The 15,720-nt window shown below is 52.1% G+C and overlaps 1 protein-coding gene across 2 annotated transcripts; it reads right to left on the bottom strand.

Annotated features, from left to right (window-relative positions):
- Positions 1–8,772: 8,772 nt before the first annotated feature.
- Positions 8,773–10,935, bottom strand: EGR4 (early growth response 4; the record flags this gene model as incomplete). 2 transcript variants are annotated; one of them, XM_080814154.1, is made up of 2 exons in its annotated part: positions 8,773–10,091; positions 10,491–10,935. In XM_080814154.1, 2 exons carry the CDS (start codon positions 10,933–10,935, stop codon positions 8,773–8,775), a joined length of 1,764 nt encoding a protein of 587 aa, XP_080670280.1. The 2 variants fall into 2 exon arrangements, with proteins under 2 accessions (XP_080670280.1, XP_080670281.1); XM_080814155.1 differs by having other exon boundaries at positions 8,773–10,088; positions 10,491–10,626.
- Between the last annotated feature and the right edge of the window lie 4,785 nt (positions 10,936–15,720).

The following is a 15,720-nucleotide window of genomic DNA, read 5'->3' on the forward strand; positions in this document are numbered from 1 at the left end:
GGATGGCAATTACCTTTCAACAACCATCACCCCCTTCCAGCTGTAAATATTCCCAAACCAGACATAGGCCAGGCATCCCTAAATCTAGAAACAAGTGTGTGGCTATAGCCAGACTTCCTCTTGGTCTCTCTCTTTCTCTTTTAAATTCGGATCAGGCAAATGGATAAGTTAGCAGAGTTGGGTTTTTCTTGGTCATGCTCCCTGGCTCCCACGTCCCCCTCTGGCCTCTCCTCTACCTCTCACTTGGCCTTCTGGGCCCAAAAGCTCTTTCTCCCTCTTTCCATAAAAACTGGCATGCAGGAAAGGAGCAGAGAAGGTAGAACTTACAGAAACGGGGAAGGAAGATTTGGATGTTAATAGATGGCGTTAGAGGCCAAAGAAATGAAGCTCTAAGCTCAGTGGTTTCGGGAGACATCTGCCAGCAGGTGGAGGAGGTGTTCTGAGGATGGGGAGGCAGCTGGAAGTGTCCCTGTGGATGGAGAATAAAGGCATGCCCCCTGACTCTCCAAAGCCCTCCAAACCCCCCAGAAAGACAGGATTCTGGCTCTCCACACCTGGGTTGGGGTCACCACAGGTTACCTCCCAGAGCAGTCTAGTGAAGACCCACAGGGGTCAATGCATCCAGTCCCCTGCTTCCCCGCAGCCCTGACACTGCCTTTTCTGTTCTAAGCTCCTCTTCACTCTTGTGCTCCTGCAAGCAAGCACACACCTCCCAAGGTCACACACACATGGCTCAAGCACCTGGATCCCACACCCAGAAAACCATCTGGGCCCCTCCTCACTGCACATCCGACCTCAGGAGAGACCAGGCCCCACTCCTACCCACAGGCACGCCGTGGCACGCGCACACAAGCGCCGTGTCACACACTCACATGCAAAGCAATGCAGTGAGGAGCACACAGCCAGATCACCGTGGACAGTCACCAACGGAGGCACTGGGCTACAAGGAGAGAGAAACATGCGTGCACACACACGCACACCTCCAGATCGTCCAGACCATCACACGTGCACACCGGCACGCACACAGACACCCAAAGCCTCCCACCCTCAGACTCCCGCACAGGTGCCCAGCCAGGCCTCAACACCGCGCCCCTCCCCCACCCCTTTCCAGAAGCAGGTGGAGAGGGCTGGGTTTGAGGGCGCTCCCCTTCCTGCTCCCTCCCTCTGGCCCGGCTCTCCAAGGTCCAGAGTCCCACCGGAGCCCGCCCCCACCCCCCAACCTGGCTCGGGGAGCGACTGGCGAGAAGGGGGGATGGGAAGCCTGGTCTCAAAACGTTCTGATTTTAATTCCTTAAATTAACCCCTTCCTTGCCTCTGGCCTGGCCTGCCCAGAATCCCTCCCGGTCCGGCAGTCTCGCGGGCCTCCCGAGGGATGTGGGGGAGAAGGAAGAGGAGGAGGAGGCAGCGGCTGGGGTCCTCCCTGCCTTCTCTCTCCAGGAGCGGTCCCGCAGCGCGCCCATGACTCGCCCTTACCTCCTCCACCCCGCGGCGAGGCCAGGCCCCGCGGCCCTCGGCTGGGGGTGCACAGGCAGCCCCCGCGTGCCGTGTCCAGATGCAGGGCCGCCCTGGGGCCTCGGATCTCGTTCCCCTCCGCAGCCTCGGGTGGCCGCCGCGGCTTGCGCCCCCGCCTCCCTCTCGGGGCGGGGGCGGCCGAGCCTCCCAGCCAGTCGCAGCGGGAGGGGCACACAAACCGGGTGGGGGAAGGATGGAGGAGGAGGAGGGAGGAGGAGGGGGCTCGCGGCCGGAGGAAAGGAAGAGAAGGGGGAGGGAGGCAGCTAGGAGGTGGGGCGGAGCCGGCCCCTCCTTCGGGGCGGGCTCTCCTGCGAGCTGGGGAGCGGCAGATGCCGCCAGAAGCGGCTGCGTTGGGACCCCACGTTTTCCGCTGAAGGTGGCTTCGATGGGGGAGGGGTCCGCGGCGCCGCTCTGGGGGTGCTGGGGCCGCTGGGCCGCGCTTCTCCTGGGGTCCGGGTCTTCCAGACTCCCGGCACCGCCCAGTGCACTCTCCCTGCCCCAGGCACCTCTACTGCCCACCTTAAATTCAGACCTCTCCGCCCTAGCCCGACCACCCCGGCTGGGCCTGCTACCACTCAAGGCAGATCCCGGGGGAGGGGGGTGGGGTTCTGTGGGTCAGGAAGAGGGCGGGTGCGCTGCGCTGCTCCTGGGGTATGCGCCACGGTCACTAAGCAGCCTCGTGGGCCTCGCCCTAGGTTGTGCACTCGGCGACCTCCAGCCAGATGCTTGGTCTCCGCCAAGATTGCTTGAGTCGATCCCCTCTTTCTGGGCATCCTTAGGGAACCAGGAAAGCTGGCAGTGATTGCTTTCCCAGGACCCAATTTTGCCCTTGAGGATATCATCCAGGAGAACTTGTCCCCAACACAAATCCCATCCCCGACCTAGAGGGGGAGAAAAGAGGCAGAGAGACAGTGGCCTTCGGGTTTGGTTCCTTTCCAGCCACCCCAAACCAATCCTCCACCTCACCCTGAGTCCCACCTGTCAACCCCCCACCCCCACCCTGCCTTGAACTTGGATAGGAGAGAAGCCTAGCTCCCTAGCACTTGAGCATCTAGAGAGGCCTTGGCTTAAGGCCTACCCAGCCACTGAAGCAGGAACAATCTGCCTGGACTGGAAGGAAGTCCACAGAGCTGCAGGGGGGCCCTGAGACATCAGACATGGTGTTAGGGCTATCAAGCCCATGGCTGAGCTGGGCTTTGGAGGAGGAAAAGGGGAGATGGAATTTCAGGCTATGGGTAGTACTTGGGCAAAGGCCCAGAGATGAGCTTGGGCAGGATTGAGCACCAAAGCTATGAGGGACAGTATGGCTGCAACAGCACAAAAATCAGCATAGCCTGAGGATTCTCCAATAAATGAGACTGACAGAGACTTTTCTTGACCCCATCCTACTCCTGCTAAGGAAAAGGCATTGAAATTCAATATGAGGAAAGGTAATTTGTAGACTTGTCTGGTGGCTGTGGGGGACAGGCAAATTTAATAAGGACTGAGGCAGAATAAGCCACTCAAGTCAAACTACCCTTCTCCCAACATCTTCTCTTTTGTCCCCGACCTCCTGAATTTTTTTCCTCCTCCAGAAAGTCTTCTTTGGTTGAGCAAGTGAGAAATCACTTCTTCTAAGACCTAAATGATAACAGCGTCTATTAGCCAAGTGCCAAGCATCACACTAATCATTTCATGCATATCATTCCATTGTCCTAATAAATCTGTTAAGTATGTATTATTATTATTCCTACTTTACAGATGGGGAAGCTAAAGTTCAGAGCCCAGTGAATGGCACAGTCAGGATGTGAACTCAAGTCCATGAACTCTAAAGTCCTCACTTAAACACAGTGCCCTCCTGCTACCCTTTTGCTGTGTTAAGCTTACTGGACCCTCCTCTGCCAAAGTACAGTTTCCGCAAATCCACCTGCTTTTGCAGAGAACCAAAAATGTCCATATATTGTCTTGATTCTAACTTTGTCCTGGTGATGTTTGTCTGTCCTCACTCTATGCTTCCTATGAATATACAAAAACAATCTAGGGCGCATGCCTGTGTATGTATGTATGTGCTTTTGTGCATATGTATATGCATGCAGGTACATAGCTGTGCATGTGCACACGTGTGCGTGTGTGAGTACACATACAGGTGAATACATGCATGTGTACACATGTGGGTGGGTGCTGTGTGTGTATGAATGTGTCTCAGTGAATGCACGTGTGTGTGCATGTACGTGTGGGATGTGCACATGTATACGCACATGCACATATGTGTATGTGTTTGCGTGTGTGCATGTGCGCATGTGTGCTTATGCTACATTTCACAGACAACAGTTCCTGCTTGGTTGTTATGGGAACCACAGTTCTAAAAATGTTAAACTGAATCCCACTCCATGTGGGCCCGAGAAACCAAAAGAGAGAGAACTGAGTGGCAGACACATCTGGGGTCCAGAGCTGAGGTACAGAATCATGGGCTCAGCCAGAATTGGACAGACACAGACCAGCCAGAATTATGGTCCCACTCATGACACCCCCATGGCTTGGAGCAGGACCTCAGTCCTGCTTCTGCCCATCTCTCCCTCCTGATCTTTTCTCAGCTTCGTGCTCTCCAAACAACTGCTTTCTTTCCTCTTTTCCCCTTCTCCTTTGAGCACTTTAGACCTTTTTGGGGGGGGCAACCAATCCACTCAATAATTAAGCACTTAAGTGTGCTGGGGAGTGGGCATGATGATACGGAGCCTGCATACGTGGATCAGACGTGGTCTCTGCTCTTGAAGGAGCTCAAGTGTGGGACAATTTGGATAATACACAAGGGGAGAGGAGAGAGCAAAAGGAGAGAAGACAGAGGATGGAGGATGAATCTGGTTCAGATATGGAAGGCTTTAACTGCAGTGTATATTTTTTTGTAGGAAGGTAGAAACTGGTCATTTTGGGATACAACACCATGAGTGCTTTAGGGAAGTTGTATCAGTAGTGATGTGCAATGTGGAGTGGAGGGAGAGAGACCACAGAAAGCAGTTTGTTACAGTACAGGCTTGTCTCAAACAGGGCACAGGAGTTGGGGGGATGAGGGAAGAAGTAGCAGGCATTCCGAGTTGCTTTGTCAAAATCTCCTACTCCATCAAGATTCTTAATTACCCTTCCCTGTATCTCCATGGTGAAAGTCAAGACTAGAATGACCTTTGTTACTCATGTATGTGTTGAATTCTTCCAGTATGTTGGAAAGGAAACAAGTGGGGAACCACTGGCCTGGCATATGGTAAATGCTCAATGGTTGTGGAATGACTAGATATGCAGGAGAAATGCTGGTCTTGGAACTGGAAGGCCCAGGTTCAAGGTCCACTTCACTCTCTCACTCTCTGTGTGCCCTTAAGAAAATCCCCAGATCTCTCAGGCCTCAGTTTCTTTCTCTATACATAGAGGGGTTAGAAAAGATGTTCTTATAAATTCCTTCCAACTACATGTTATGTGATTCTATGTGATTGTCATAGCCATGGTGTTTGTGTATGTGCAGGGAAGGGCATGGACTGAGATGCTGGCAATAGGCACAGAGAAGATAAACATGGAAAATGTTTCACTAAAGGAACCAACATATTCAGGCTTCAGTTTTAATCAGTATTGAGGAATAGATAAACCAAAGAGCCTCCTGCTACAGAATATGTGGACTGACTCACAAAATATAACAGACCTCTGAAATGCTTAACCAAAAATGCAATCAAGGAGAGAAAATCTATATGGACAAAAACTGGGCATAGAACTGGGGAGATCAAGAAATATAAGCATGGGATGTGCTGTGAGTAACCCCAGGAGGCATGGGGAGGGAGGCTTATTGCTTGCCTATACTGACCTGGGCCCCAGTTGGGGGAGTTCCCTTGAGAATGCATAACTATATGAGTTAGCGTTTGAACTCACAACTGCTGTGTGATACAGGAAACCCAGGCAAAGAAATTAACAGAGACTGATCTCCATTATTTGGTATTCTTGGGATGCACGGCACAAACAAACACAAAATTGCTCAGGAAAAACATACCCTCAACCCAGGGCACGGAGTATTATTGCCCAGGTAAATGCCCACTGAAGGTGAACTCACAGCTAAAAATCACACTACATAGAAGGAAACAATGTACCAGGGATGAGAGCAGATAAGACCCTGAAGATCTTCAGTAAGATCCAACAGTTCTTTTTTTTTTTTTTTTTAAAGATTTTATTTATTTACTTGACAGAGATCACAAGTAGGCAGAGAAAGAGGGGGAAGCAGGCTCCTTCCTGAGCAGAGGGCCTGATTCGGGGCTCTATCCCAGGACCCTGAGATCATGACCTGAGCCGAAGGCAGGGGCTTAACCCACCGAGCCACCCAGGCGCCCCAGTAAGATCCAACAGTTCTGAGTGACAGCCTGGATATAGGGGAAGGAGGGGTCAAGGATGAATTCCACAGAAGAACTGTAAGTTATTCAGGTGAGTCTAGGGACCCAAACAAATGATAGTCATCATTAGCAGAAACTGGGTGTATAGATGAATGATACGGTTTTAGACAGTATTTTAAACGGCAGTGAGACACCCACACGGAGTTGTTCATTAATCTGACCAAGGAGTTACACCTGGGGCAGATACTTGGGCTGTCTGGCTTAGAAGTCATTTAAGCAGCAGTGATCGCTAAAGGCCTGGAAATGAATGTGCTTTCCAAGACAAGTGTTGAAATAGGGAAGGTGAGAGCTAGGAGCGATGTCTGGGAAAACACCCTCATTAAGAGGGCTAGATGACGAAGAGGAGCGAGTAAGATAAGAGCTCTCTGTTTGTCCCTGATTCTGTGGGGGTCTTGGGTTTGGGTAGATTTTCTGATGATTTGATTTAAATTCTTTCCATCTCTGACGTTAACGTTCTCTTCCCTCACAATCCCCAGGGGAAGCTCCGGTATACGGAACAATTTCCCTTGGGAATACTATGAGGGACTTTTCAGCTGGGAGTTCTAGAACTAGGCTGGGCTCTGGCACCAGCACCATGACTAAATCACTTCTGTGGGGGGTCAATTTTCCCGTCTGTGATGTTTAGGCCTACGTGTGTGTTTGAGGACAAGATGGGGCACAATAGAGCTGATGGTACTTGATAGAATGATGTTAAAGAGGGCAAGGGTGACATGGTTAGACACCACCCACCCACAGCCTGTCCGCCCTTCCTTCTTTGTTGAGGTTGTTTGGTTTGCAACCAGTTGCTTGAAATCTGGGCTTTTGTGCTCTTCCTTACCTTACTCTACTTGGAAAGTGAGGTCAGGTGGTCCATGCCTATCAGTGAGAGGTGTGGTCACTTAAATAGTAAGTTGATGAAAATCACCATTATCTTTTGTGTCTGTGAATCTACAAGTTACCTATTGTAATGCCTGATGGTCCATCATTTGAGCCTCTTTACAGGGTTAAACATTGCCCTCTGCAGGCTACTCTTAAAATGTTAACTCTTCTAGAAGAGGTAATGTGGAGTCCTTTACCACAAACTGGTCTAGTAAATATGAGATACTCGAATCACATGAAAGCACTTAACACCTGAGGAGAGAAATGGATGGAATTCTCTGACTTGATTATTTTGTCTCTGGTCAACTGAACTGTGGGGTGGAGGGTGAGCATGTCTGACAGTGAAGGGACAAAGAAGCCAAAGGATCCAAAGCCAGGTTGATCTGGCATCGCAGGGCTGTAAGGCACTCTTAACTCAAGAACAGCTCAGCTTGAAGGAGAAAAGAATGAAGCCTGCAGACAGGCCCCATCTTTTCCTTAGCAGAAAGGAATTACTGGGGAGGAGAGAGAGGGTGAACAGCAGACTTCTAATATTCCAGAGTCTGCTCAAGGTGACCAGAAAAGCTTTTGAGTTTGGAGTTCAGGGAGTAAAGGGGGACCAAGTTGCAACCATTCCCCATCTCCCCCCCTCCCTCCCCAAGCCATGAACGGTTCACCTGGAAGGAGAGTTAGGGAAAAGCGACTATGGCAGGTGCATGGCTGGATGGTAAAGGGGCTGCTGCCACCCAAACAAAATCGTTTGGGAGCAACTAACATGATTGTGAGAATCTGGCAAGCACCTTGTGTGGCTTGGCTCTGCCCATCCATGGTCTGGCTGAATGCTGAGTCCCGTTTGGCCCTGACAGCCCCTGTTTCTCATACAGATGCTTGGCCACTGGCTGGAGCTTCTGTGATACCTAATACGTCGGTTGTTCACAGACAGCTCTGCCATACTGCAGTCTTCCATTGTCATGGCTACTGCCTGGGCCTCCTCTAGTTCCCGAATCTATCTCACTTCTTGGTAGGAAGCCTTCCCAGACAGCACTATTAAGGTGAGGTGCCACCATTCTGGAGTTGGTTAAAAAAAAAAAAAAAAGTACTGGCTTTGGAGCCAGACAGATCTGAGTTTGACCCCGTCACTTACTAGCCAGGTTACCCAGCAAGTTACCTATTTTGCTCCTTCATCTTTGAAATGGAATATATGTTGCTGCATTTAGGATTGTGAAGATTTAGGATAATATATGTCCAAATGTTTAACACCTCAACATCTCAATCACTCCCAAGTTTCAGAAAAAACTTTGAGCTCTTAGGTCAGTTGTGATTAAATGCATTTGTTAATTCAGTACATATTTATTGAATGCCTAGTATGTGCCACAGTGCCTGGCAGTAGCTGCGTAATGATCCCTTTGGCTGAATATCTCCTTTCTCTTCTGGCACATATTCTCCTGGGGGAGTGACTGGGAGGAAAGGGTCAGAAGCTTAGATGGCAGATTCAGTAAGCTTTTCGCACAATAATTTTAATTGCAAAAATAAACAGTTTTGTCAACTGCTCGAGAGTAGCGTCTGCTTTACAAAAATTAACAACAACAAAAGGAAATAACCCCAAAGCAAAACGTTACATCCAATGGCTGCTGGAAACGACATTGCTGTACAAAATCCCGCGCGAGACCGGCTCGGCGCTGCCCCAGCCTGCCTCTGGGGGGTCTAATGAGGGGCGTGGGGCGTGCGCCAAGTTAGTTACAAAAGACTATCTTGAGTCCCATGGAAGTGCCTACTCAGTGGGTGGCCTGAGAGGACTTCTTCAAAGAGCGGCGGACGCGGGAGTCAGCGCCGCGGACCGCAGGAGCTGTCCACGGAGCTGGTGCTGAAATGAGGCGTGAACGGCGGGCACTTCAAGGGAACTGGAAGCGGGACCAGAGGCCGGCCCCGGGACGTGCCGGAAAAGGGGTGTGTTGGGGGGTCGGGCCAGGTCTCCTCTTTCGTGCCGGGCGGCAGCGCCTCAATCTACAAACCCATTTCCCCCTCACAGGGCGGCGAAAGAGAGGCCCAAAGAGTAAAAGCCAAGGCCCTTGAGCCGCTCCTCCGCGCGCGCCTTCTGCTTGAGGTGCACCTTGCTGTGCCTTTTCTTCTCATCACTGCGCGCGAAGCGGCGACCGCACACGTCGCAGGCAAAGGGTTTCTCACCCGTGTGAGTGCGCACGTGGGTGGTAAGGTGGTCGCTTCGGCTGAAGTTGCGGAGGCAGATGCGGCACTGGAAGGGCTTGTGGCCCGTGTGGATGCGCAGGTGGCGGTTGAGCTCGTCGGAGCGCGCAAAGCTGCGCACACAGCTCTCCACTGGGCAAGCGAAGGCCTTGGCGTGAGGCCTCGGGCAGAAGCAGCGCGCGCTGCACTTGCCGCCCCGGCGCCCCTTGCGCCGCGCCTTGGTGGGTGGGAATGGGGCCGGCGGCGGTGGCCCCGGAGGCTCCGCCACGCCACTGCTCCCAGTGATGTCTGCCACCAGAGGTTTCGGGAAGTCCGCCGCGGTGCTGCGAAGGCCCAGGGGAGAAACCTGAGCCTGAGTACCCGCCAGAAACTCTCCGCCGTCGCCGCTACTCCCCCCATCCCCACTAGGAGGGGTCAGGAGACCCGGGAGGCCCTCGGCCACCTCTCCTAAGTCACCTGCGGCCAGCGGGAAAGCGTCGTAAGACCCCGTGGGGTAGAGTCTGTTGGCGGGACCGGCCGGCAGCTCTGCCGGGCAGCTGATGGACAGCAGGTCTTCAATCTTGGCCCCCATCGAGGGGAAACGGGCGTCGGGGGCGGCCTGGTAGCCTCCCTGTGACCCACAGCTCCCTGGGGCTCCAGCTGAGAGCAGCTCCCAGGGAGCGTAGGGGCCTTTGAAGGCCGAGGCAGTGTCCAGCGCAGGGGAGGCCGGAGGCGCCCGGAGGCCTGGCTTGACGTCGGGCGGGGAGAGCTGAGGCTCATACAGGCACTGTGAGGGGGCGCCTGCCGAGGGTGAGGCTTCCCAGAACGCCTCTGGGAAGGCGGCAGCGCCCAGATCCGGGGAATAAATGTCCGGGGGACCCGGCAGCAAGGCGTCGGGGCCTGCGGAAAAAGAGGCGTCCAGCGGAGACCGGGATGCTGCCGCCTCTGGGCCAGGGAAAGGTGCCAGACCCAGGATGCCCGACATGAGGTTGAAGAGTGCCTCCGGGTCGTGCGGGTGTTCGGGTACTGCTTGGATGAAGAAGCTACCGCTGTAGCTGAGGCCAGGAGGGGGCGTGGGTGCAGGCCCCTCCAGGAAGCAGGAATCGGCTAAGTCCCCCCCGGCGCTGCAGCTGCTCAAAGCCCAGCTCAAGAAGTCGCCTGCTGAGGAGGGAGCAGGAATCAGCTCCGGGCACATCAAAGGGCGCGCCTCAGAGCCCGCAAGCCCCTACCCCGAAACCCTGGGGGCGCACCGACACATAAAAGGTGCCTTTTGCACATTCTGATCCAGCTGGAGCCCGAATACGCCCCAAGACGCACACACAAACATGCACACGCAAAACACACGTGCACAGGCAAAAGGACGCCCTGATAAACCCACAGGTTCCTGCGGAGGCGCTGGCGGCACAGAGGGGCTGTGGATGGGGTGCGCACCTCAGGACCCCGGAGCCTCCTACCACCTCTACCCCCCACCGCTCTACAGTCCCGGTCCCTGCCTGTTCTCAGGCACCATGCGCCCCCGCGCAGCGCCGCCGTCTGAGCACCCTCCGCCGCTCTCCTTACCTCCGGGGTAGCCGGCAGTCGCCGGCGCGTCCCTACCGGGCAGCCGGGACAATTCAGTGCTGGGTTCCGCGCAACAGCCCTCGGTGGACTTGACCAGAAGCGCGTCGGGGCCGGAAAACTCGCTAAGGTGAAGCATGGCGCGGCGGCGGCTGCGGAGCGCCGGGGGCCTCGCCCGCTGGGCTTGGCTGCGCGCGGGTGACGGGGAGGCCAGCTGTTGGGGTGCCCTGTGCCTCACAGACCCAAGCACCCGGGCTCCTGGCTCCAGGTGCTCACCTTTGGGAAAGGGGACGGGGGGCCGAGACGCCCTTGTTCGCCGGGACCTGCCTCGGGCGGCGGCTCCTCGCTTCTCCAAAGCGCAGCCGGGCTCCCCCGATCCGCGGCCCCCCCACTTATATAGCAGCGGCCGCGCTGGCTCCGGGCTTCCGACTCCCCGGGCCACTGCCATTTCGGGAGGCCCCGGCCCTGCCGCCGTGACGTAAATGCCCAAACATGGACACAGGATGTGTGCCGGGGACTCCCGAAAAGGAAAGCTCGGCCTGTGACGTCGCCGCCGCCGCCGCCGGGCCCGCGCCGCTGCGTGCGCGCGCGCTCCCTGAGCGTGGAACCCCGTGCGCGCCGGGGCCGCCGGGGCACTAGCTAGGGTGCTGCGCTGCGTGGGGCCCGGAGTTCCGTTAGCGCCCTTCCAGCCTGCAGGCAGAGACCCGCGGTCCGCGAGGAAAAGCCCTGTGGGCTTTGGGATTCCACAGTTAGGGATTCGAATCCGCTCTCTGCCACTTAGTACCTATGTCATGTAATTTCCCTGAATGTCAGTTTCCTCACCTGTGAAATGGAGCCATACATATCTCCTTCGTAAGTTTACTGTAAAGAATAATTGGGTTAGAGCGTATTAAATTCTATGCTCGAGGACACAGTAAGCTACAGAGATTCTTGCCATTATTCGCTATTTGCTCCCTCTTGGGTGTTTTTTTGCGTTTTCTTAATATTTCCCCCCTTTTGTTTGTTCTAGGAAAAATAAATTCAGTTAAAAAGGACGATAACGCTTGCTACTGATGAGAGAAGTACATTAGTACAGAAGAGTATATTCTAAACTGAAAAGTAAAAGTCTCTTTTTCCTACCCATCTACATCTTGAGGTAGCAACATCTAAGTTTCCTGTGTATTCTTTCAGAAAAAAACAATGCATATGCGAGCATACACTCTGCCTTGCAATATAATTTTCCCCATTTATAATAGTTGAGAGATTGCTCCGTGTATGAACATAAGGAGTGGGGCCATTCTTTTCTAAGGCTGCATAGTACTCCATTGTGAGGGAGGTCCGTTTGTCCCTTATCCACAAGCATGTAGAAAGCTTCCAACCTCTAGATTTTACCAATGTTGTTGTAATCAACGTTCTTAATTATATAAGTGTGAATATATCTGTGGGATAAATTCCAATAAATGTAGTTCTGGGTCAAGGGTATGTAAAATTTTGATAGGCAACAGGCAAATTGCCCTCCATAGAAGTGGGGCCAATTCCTGCTCCTTCCCCTGTCATCTTCCGGGTATGAGATGCTTCCAAGGACTTTTTTTCTGCCTTTGTATAAATGACTTTTATGCTAAGGATGTTGTTCCCAGCAACACACAGAGAATCCACAGGATATATTTCTCTGGAATCAGCACCTGGAATGATTGGGCTTCTTATGGGGGGAAAAATATCCCTGTCTTAAGGAGGCTGTGCATCTTGGCTGCAGCAGATCAGTCAATTCCAGCAAAGAAGCCTGCCTGCTCTCCTGATCTCATCTCTCTGCCACTGTGGTTTCCCCTCTGTCTTACTTTCTCATTCTCTTTAAAAATCTTTCATTTAGGGACGCCTGGGTGGCTCAGTTGGTTAAGCGGCTGCCTTCGGCTCAGGTCATGATCCCAGCGTCCTGGGATCGAGTCCCACATCGGGCTCCTTGCTCGGCGGGGAGCCTGCTTCTCCCTCTGCCTCTGCCTGCCACTCTGTCTGCCTGTGCTCACTCGCTCTCTCTCTCTAACAAATAAATAAATTTACAAAAAAATCTTTCATTTAATTTTGGGTTATAGCTTATTTGCCTCCTTTCTGGAACAAAATTAGAGGATTAGATAAATACATGGGATAGCATGTTTTTCTTTACAAAGAGCATCAATTCTTGGGAGCTGGAAAGTGGGGAGGGTAGAGCTGGGTTCCCTATTTATTTATTTATTTGCCAGAGAGAGACAGAGAGAGAGCACAAGCAGGGGGAGCGGCAGACAGAGGGAGAAGCAGGCTCCCCACTGAGCGAGGAGCCCACTGCAGGACTAGATACCAGAGAGGTTCCTTTTTCTTTCTCTGTTTTCCTAGGAATGGAAACAAAGCCACTCAGGGGTGACAGGCTACAGCATGGTTTGCCGTGTATCTTCCAGCCTCCTTTGCGCATTGGTACTCTCCTTTTAGAGAGAGTGCCAAGAATGTCCCAATCCCACCAAATTCTCAGGCCTTTTACCCTGTTTCCAATATCCAAAAATTCATTCATTCATTTTCTCAGCGTTCATTCATGCAGGATTCATTCTTTAAGTGCTTACAATAAGGTCCAGAAGGTAGATTTTAGTTTTGAGTCTACCAGGACCCTAAGACCCATCTCCATCCCTAGTTGCCCCAACACCACCCTCCAATGACCTTATAAGTGTGTTCACAGAATATGTCGTCACATAATCACCTGCAAAACCTGTGTTGATACATTTGCCTTCATCTTCTCCCCATGTCCGGAAATCCTACAAAGCTTTTCAAGAGTCATGCTTGTGCAACATGTTCTAACAAATGCCACAGATGTACTAATTCTATGTCAACTACACATGTTTGCATGTAGGAAGTGAAGGATCCCAGCACATGTCTGTAAGGATTAAACACACAGAACACTATTTCCATAATACTCTATTTCAGACCTGGGGATTGATTGTAATCCAAATGTTTCTCCAAGGCCAGGTGAGCGCACACCAGACACGCAGGGCACACATGTCTCAAATCCATTCTGGCATCTTGCTGCCTGGGAGGGAGAAGGAGTGGAGGGGTTTGGCTAGGCCGGTGTCCAGGGCTCCCCAGGTTGCCCCGTCGGGCCAGATTGGCCAGCCCCAGGTTCCCCATCCCTTCTGCTGTTCTTCCCTCTGCCGCAGCATTCCTCCTCCTTCTTAGTCATAGATAATTCCCCTACTCCTTTGGCAAGTTCCCAGGCCTTTGCTGCTCTCTGCCAAGGGCTATTGGTCTAGGTCTATGTTAAGACAAGGGTCCAAGTCATTGCAACTTCTTCTTGTTACAGGCCAGAACTTCAGGCAAAGCTGCAGAGGGAAGAATGAGTAGGAGAGGAAATGGGGAACACAGCTTGTGTTCTGGGTGTGGGCTGAGCCACTCACCTTCACTGGACACACATACACACACTCTCCCATGTGGGGTAGCTACCTCTGGAGGGTAATTGCATCTGCATTTGGTTCCTTGAGGAGGAGGAAGGACTATAAAGAGAAAGGGCTTTTGTAGCTCTTCCCAGCTCAGTCCCTCTTAACCCTAAATTTTAATATCTCTAAAAGAGATTCTGGGCCCAGATAAAATAAAGGTCTTTGGGAGGGGATGGAAGAAAGAGGAACTTAGACTCATGAGTTCAATTTTAATTCGCACTTTAAATATAAAAACACAAGCAGGAAGGGAAAAAAGGAAAATCACACACTTTGAGCACTTTACAAACGGATCATTTAATCATCCCAAAGCTCTATGGAATAAGGAATTGGAGACCTCTTTCACAGATGAAAGAACAGACTAGATAAAGTTAAATAACTTGCTCAAGACCTAGCTTTAAAAAAAAAAAGATTTGGTTTATTCCTTTTCTTTCTTTTTAAAATTTTATTTATTTATTTGACAGAGGGAGAGCACAAGCAGGGGGAGTGACAGGCAGAGGGAGAGGGAGAAGCAGGCAGAGCTTGATGTGTGGATTGATCCCAAGACTCTGGGATCATGACCTGAGCCAAAGGCAGATGCTTCACCAACTGAGCCACCCCGGTGCCCCTAAATACCACACTTCTATTCAGTGGTAGGACCGAGAGTCAAGCCCAGTCTAGTCTACTCCACAAGATAATTGAAAAGATTATTCATTTTACAAAAGGATTCATTCTAGGATGGCCTAGGTGGAGGCTCTTCCTCCAGCTTTTCAAGTAGAGTATGAGGTACAAATTCGATCCGGCTGGTGTCCTTCCCTGCAAGGATTCCCTGGAGTGGCCACCATGGCTAGAAACACTGTGGGTCACATCAGATATGTGTTAAGGAGGAACACATGCAAGGTTCTTGGGAATTATTGTGGAAGTTGGTGGTGGTGGGAGTGTGTGTGTGCATGTGTTTGTGCATGTGGCCTTGGGGAAGATGAGAGGAAATTTCTAATTTCCATGGGAAAAGGTTGGGGAAGGAGAGTTTACCTTCTGGACAAGCATGGAACAGACAATTATTGAATGAATGAATGAGTGAATGAATGAATGAATGAATGGAAAAATTCATTCATCAAACGTTCATTGAGCACTGCGCAGGCCCTTGGGACAATGATGCAGACAGATGCTGCAGTGGGAAAGACTGGAAACTCTGGATCCAGGGCGGGAGGAGGGAGAAAAGGGGGATGGGGGGAGTGAGCCTCCTTTTTCTCTCTTCTGGGAAGGGCCCAGCCCCTGTCATCATTCTGATAATGCTACTGCCCCCTCCTTCACCCCCCCACCTTGATCTTTCTGCTCTAAATATCATTGTGTTCAAATAATAGTGTATATATTTAAAAAGACTCCAAGAAGACAGCTGCCTCAGAGTATTAATCATGAAGAGGCCAGCACTCAGTCTCCATGGCGACTCCTGACAGAGCTGAGGAGCAGCTCCACGTCCCACTTCCTGGGGCCATGGAGATGCGGGGGACACAGTATCCTGGTGCACCCTTCTCTTTCCTCTCTGCCTCTCCTTTCTCCCTCCTTCCTCCCCTTTATTCTCTCCCCACCCTGCCTCTTCATTCACTCCCTTTTTTTCTTCCTAAAGGACTTATTTAAAAGCAAGGACAGAAGCAGGATCTAGCTATCAGACTTACAAGGAACAAGGCCAATGAGGCTGCAGCAGAGATGAACTTTGCCTCCAATTACCACCTCTGGAGAACACAACTCCCCTCCGCAAGCGCCCCCCCCCCCACGCCACAGCGCCCCGCCACACTGACCCCAAGGACAGAAGGAGTCTGATCATCTGT

Source organism: Martes martes, assembly GCF_963455335.1.
Source record: "Martes martes genome assembly, chromosome: 9".
In the NCBI taxonomy this organism is placed as follows: Eukaryota; Metazoa; Chordata; class Mammalia; order Carnivora; family Mustelidae; genus Martes; species Martes martes.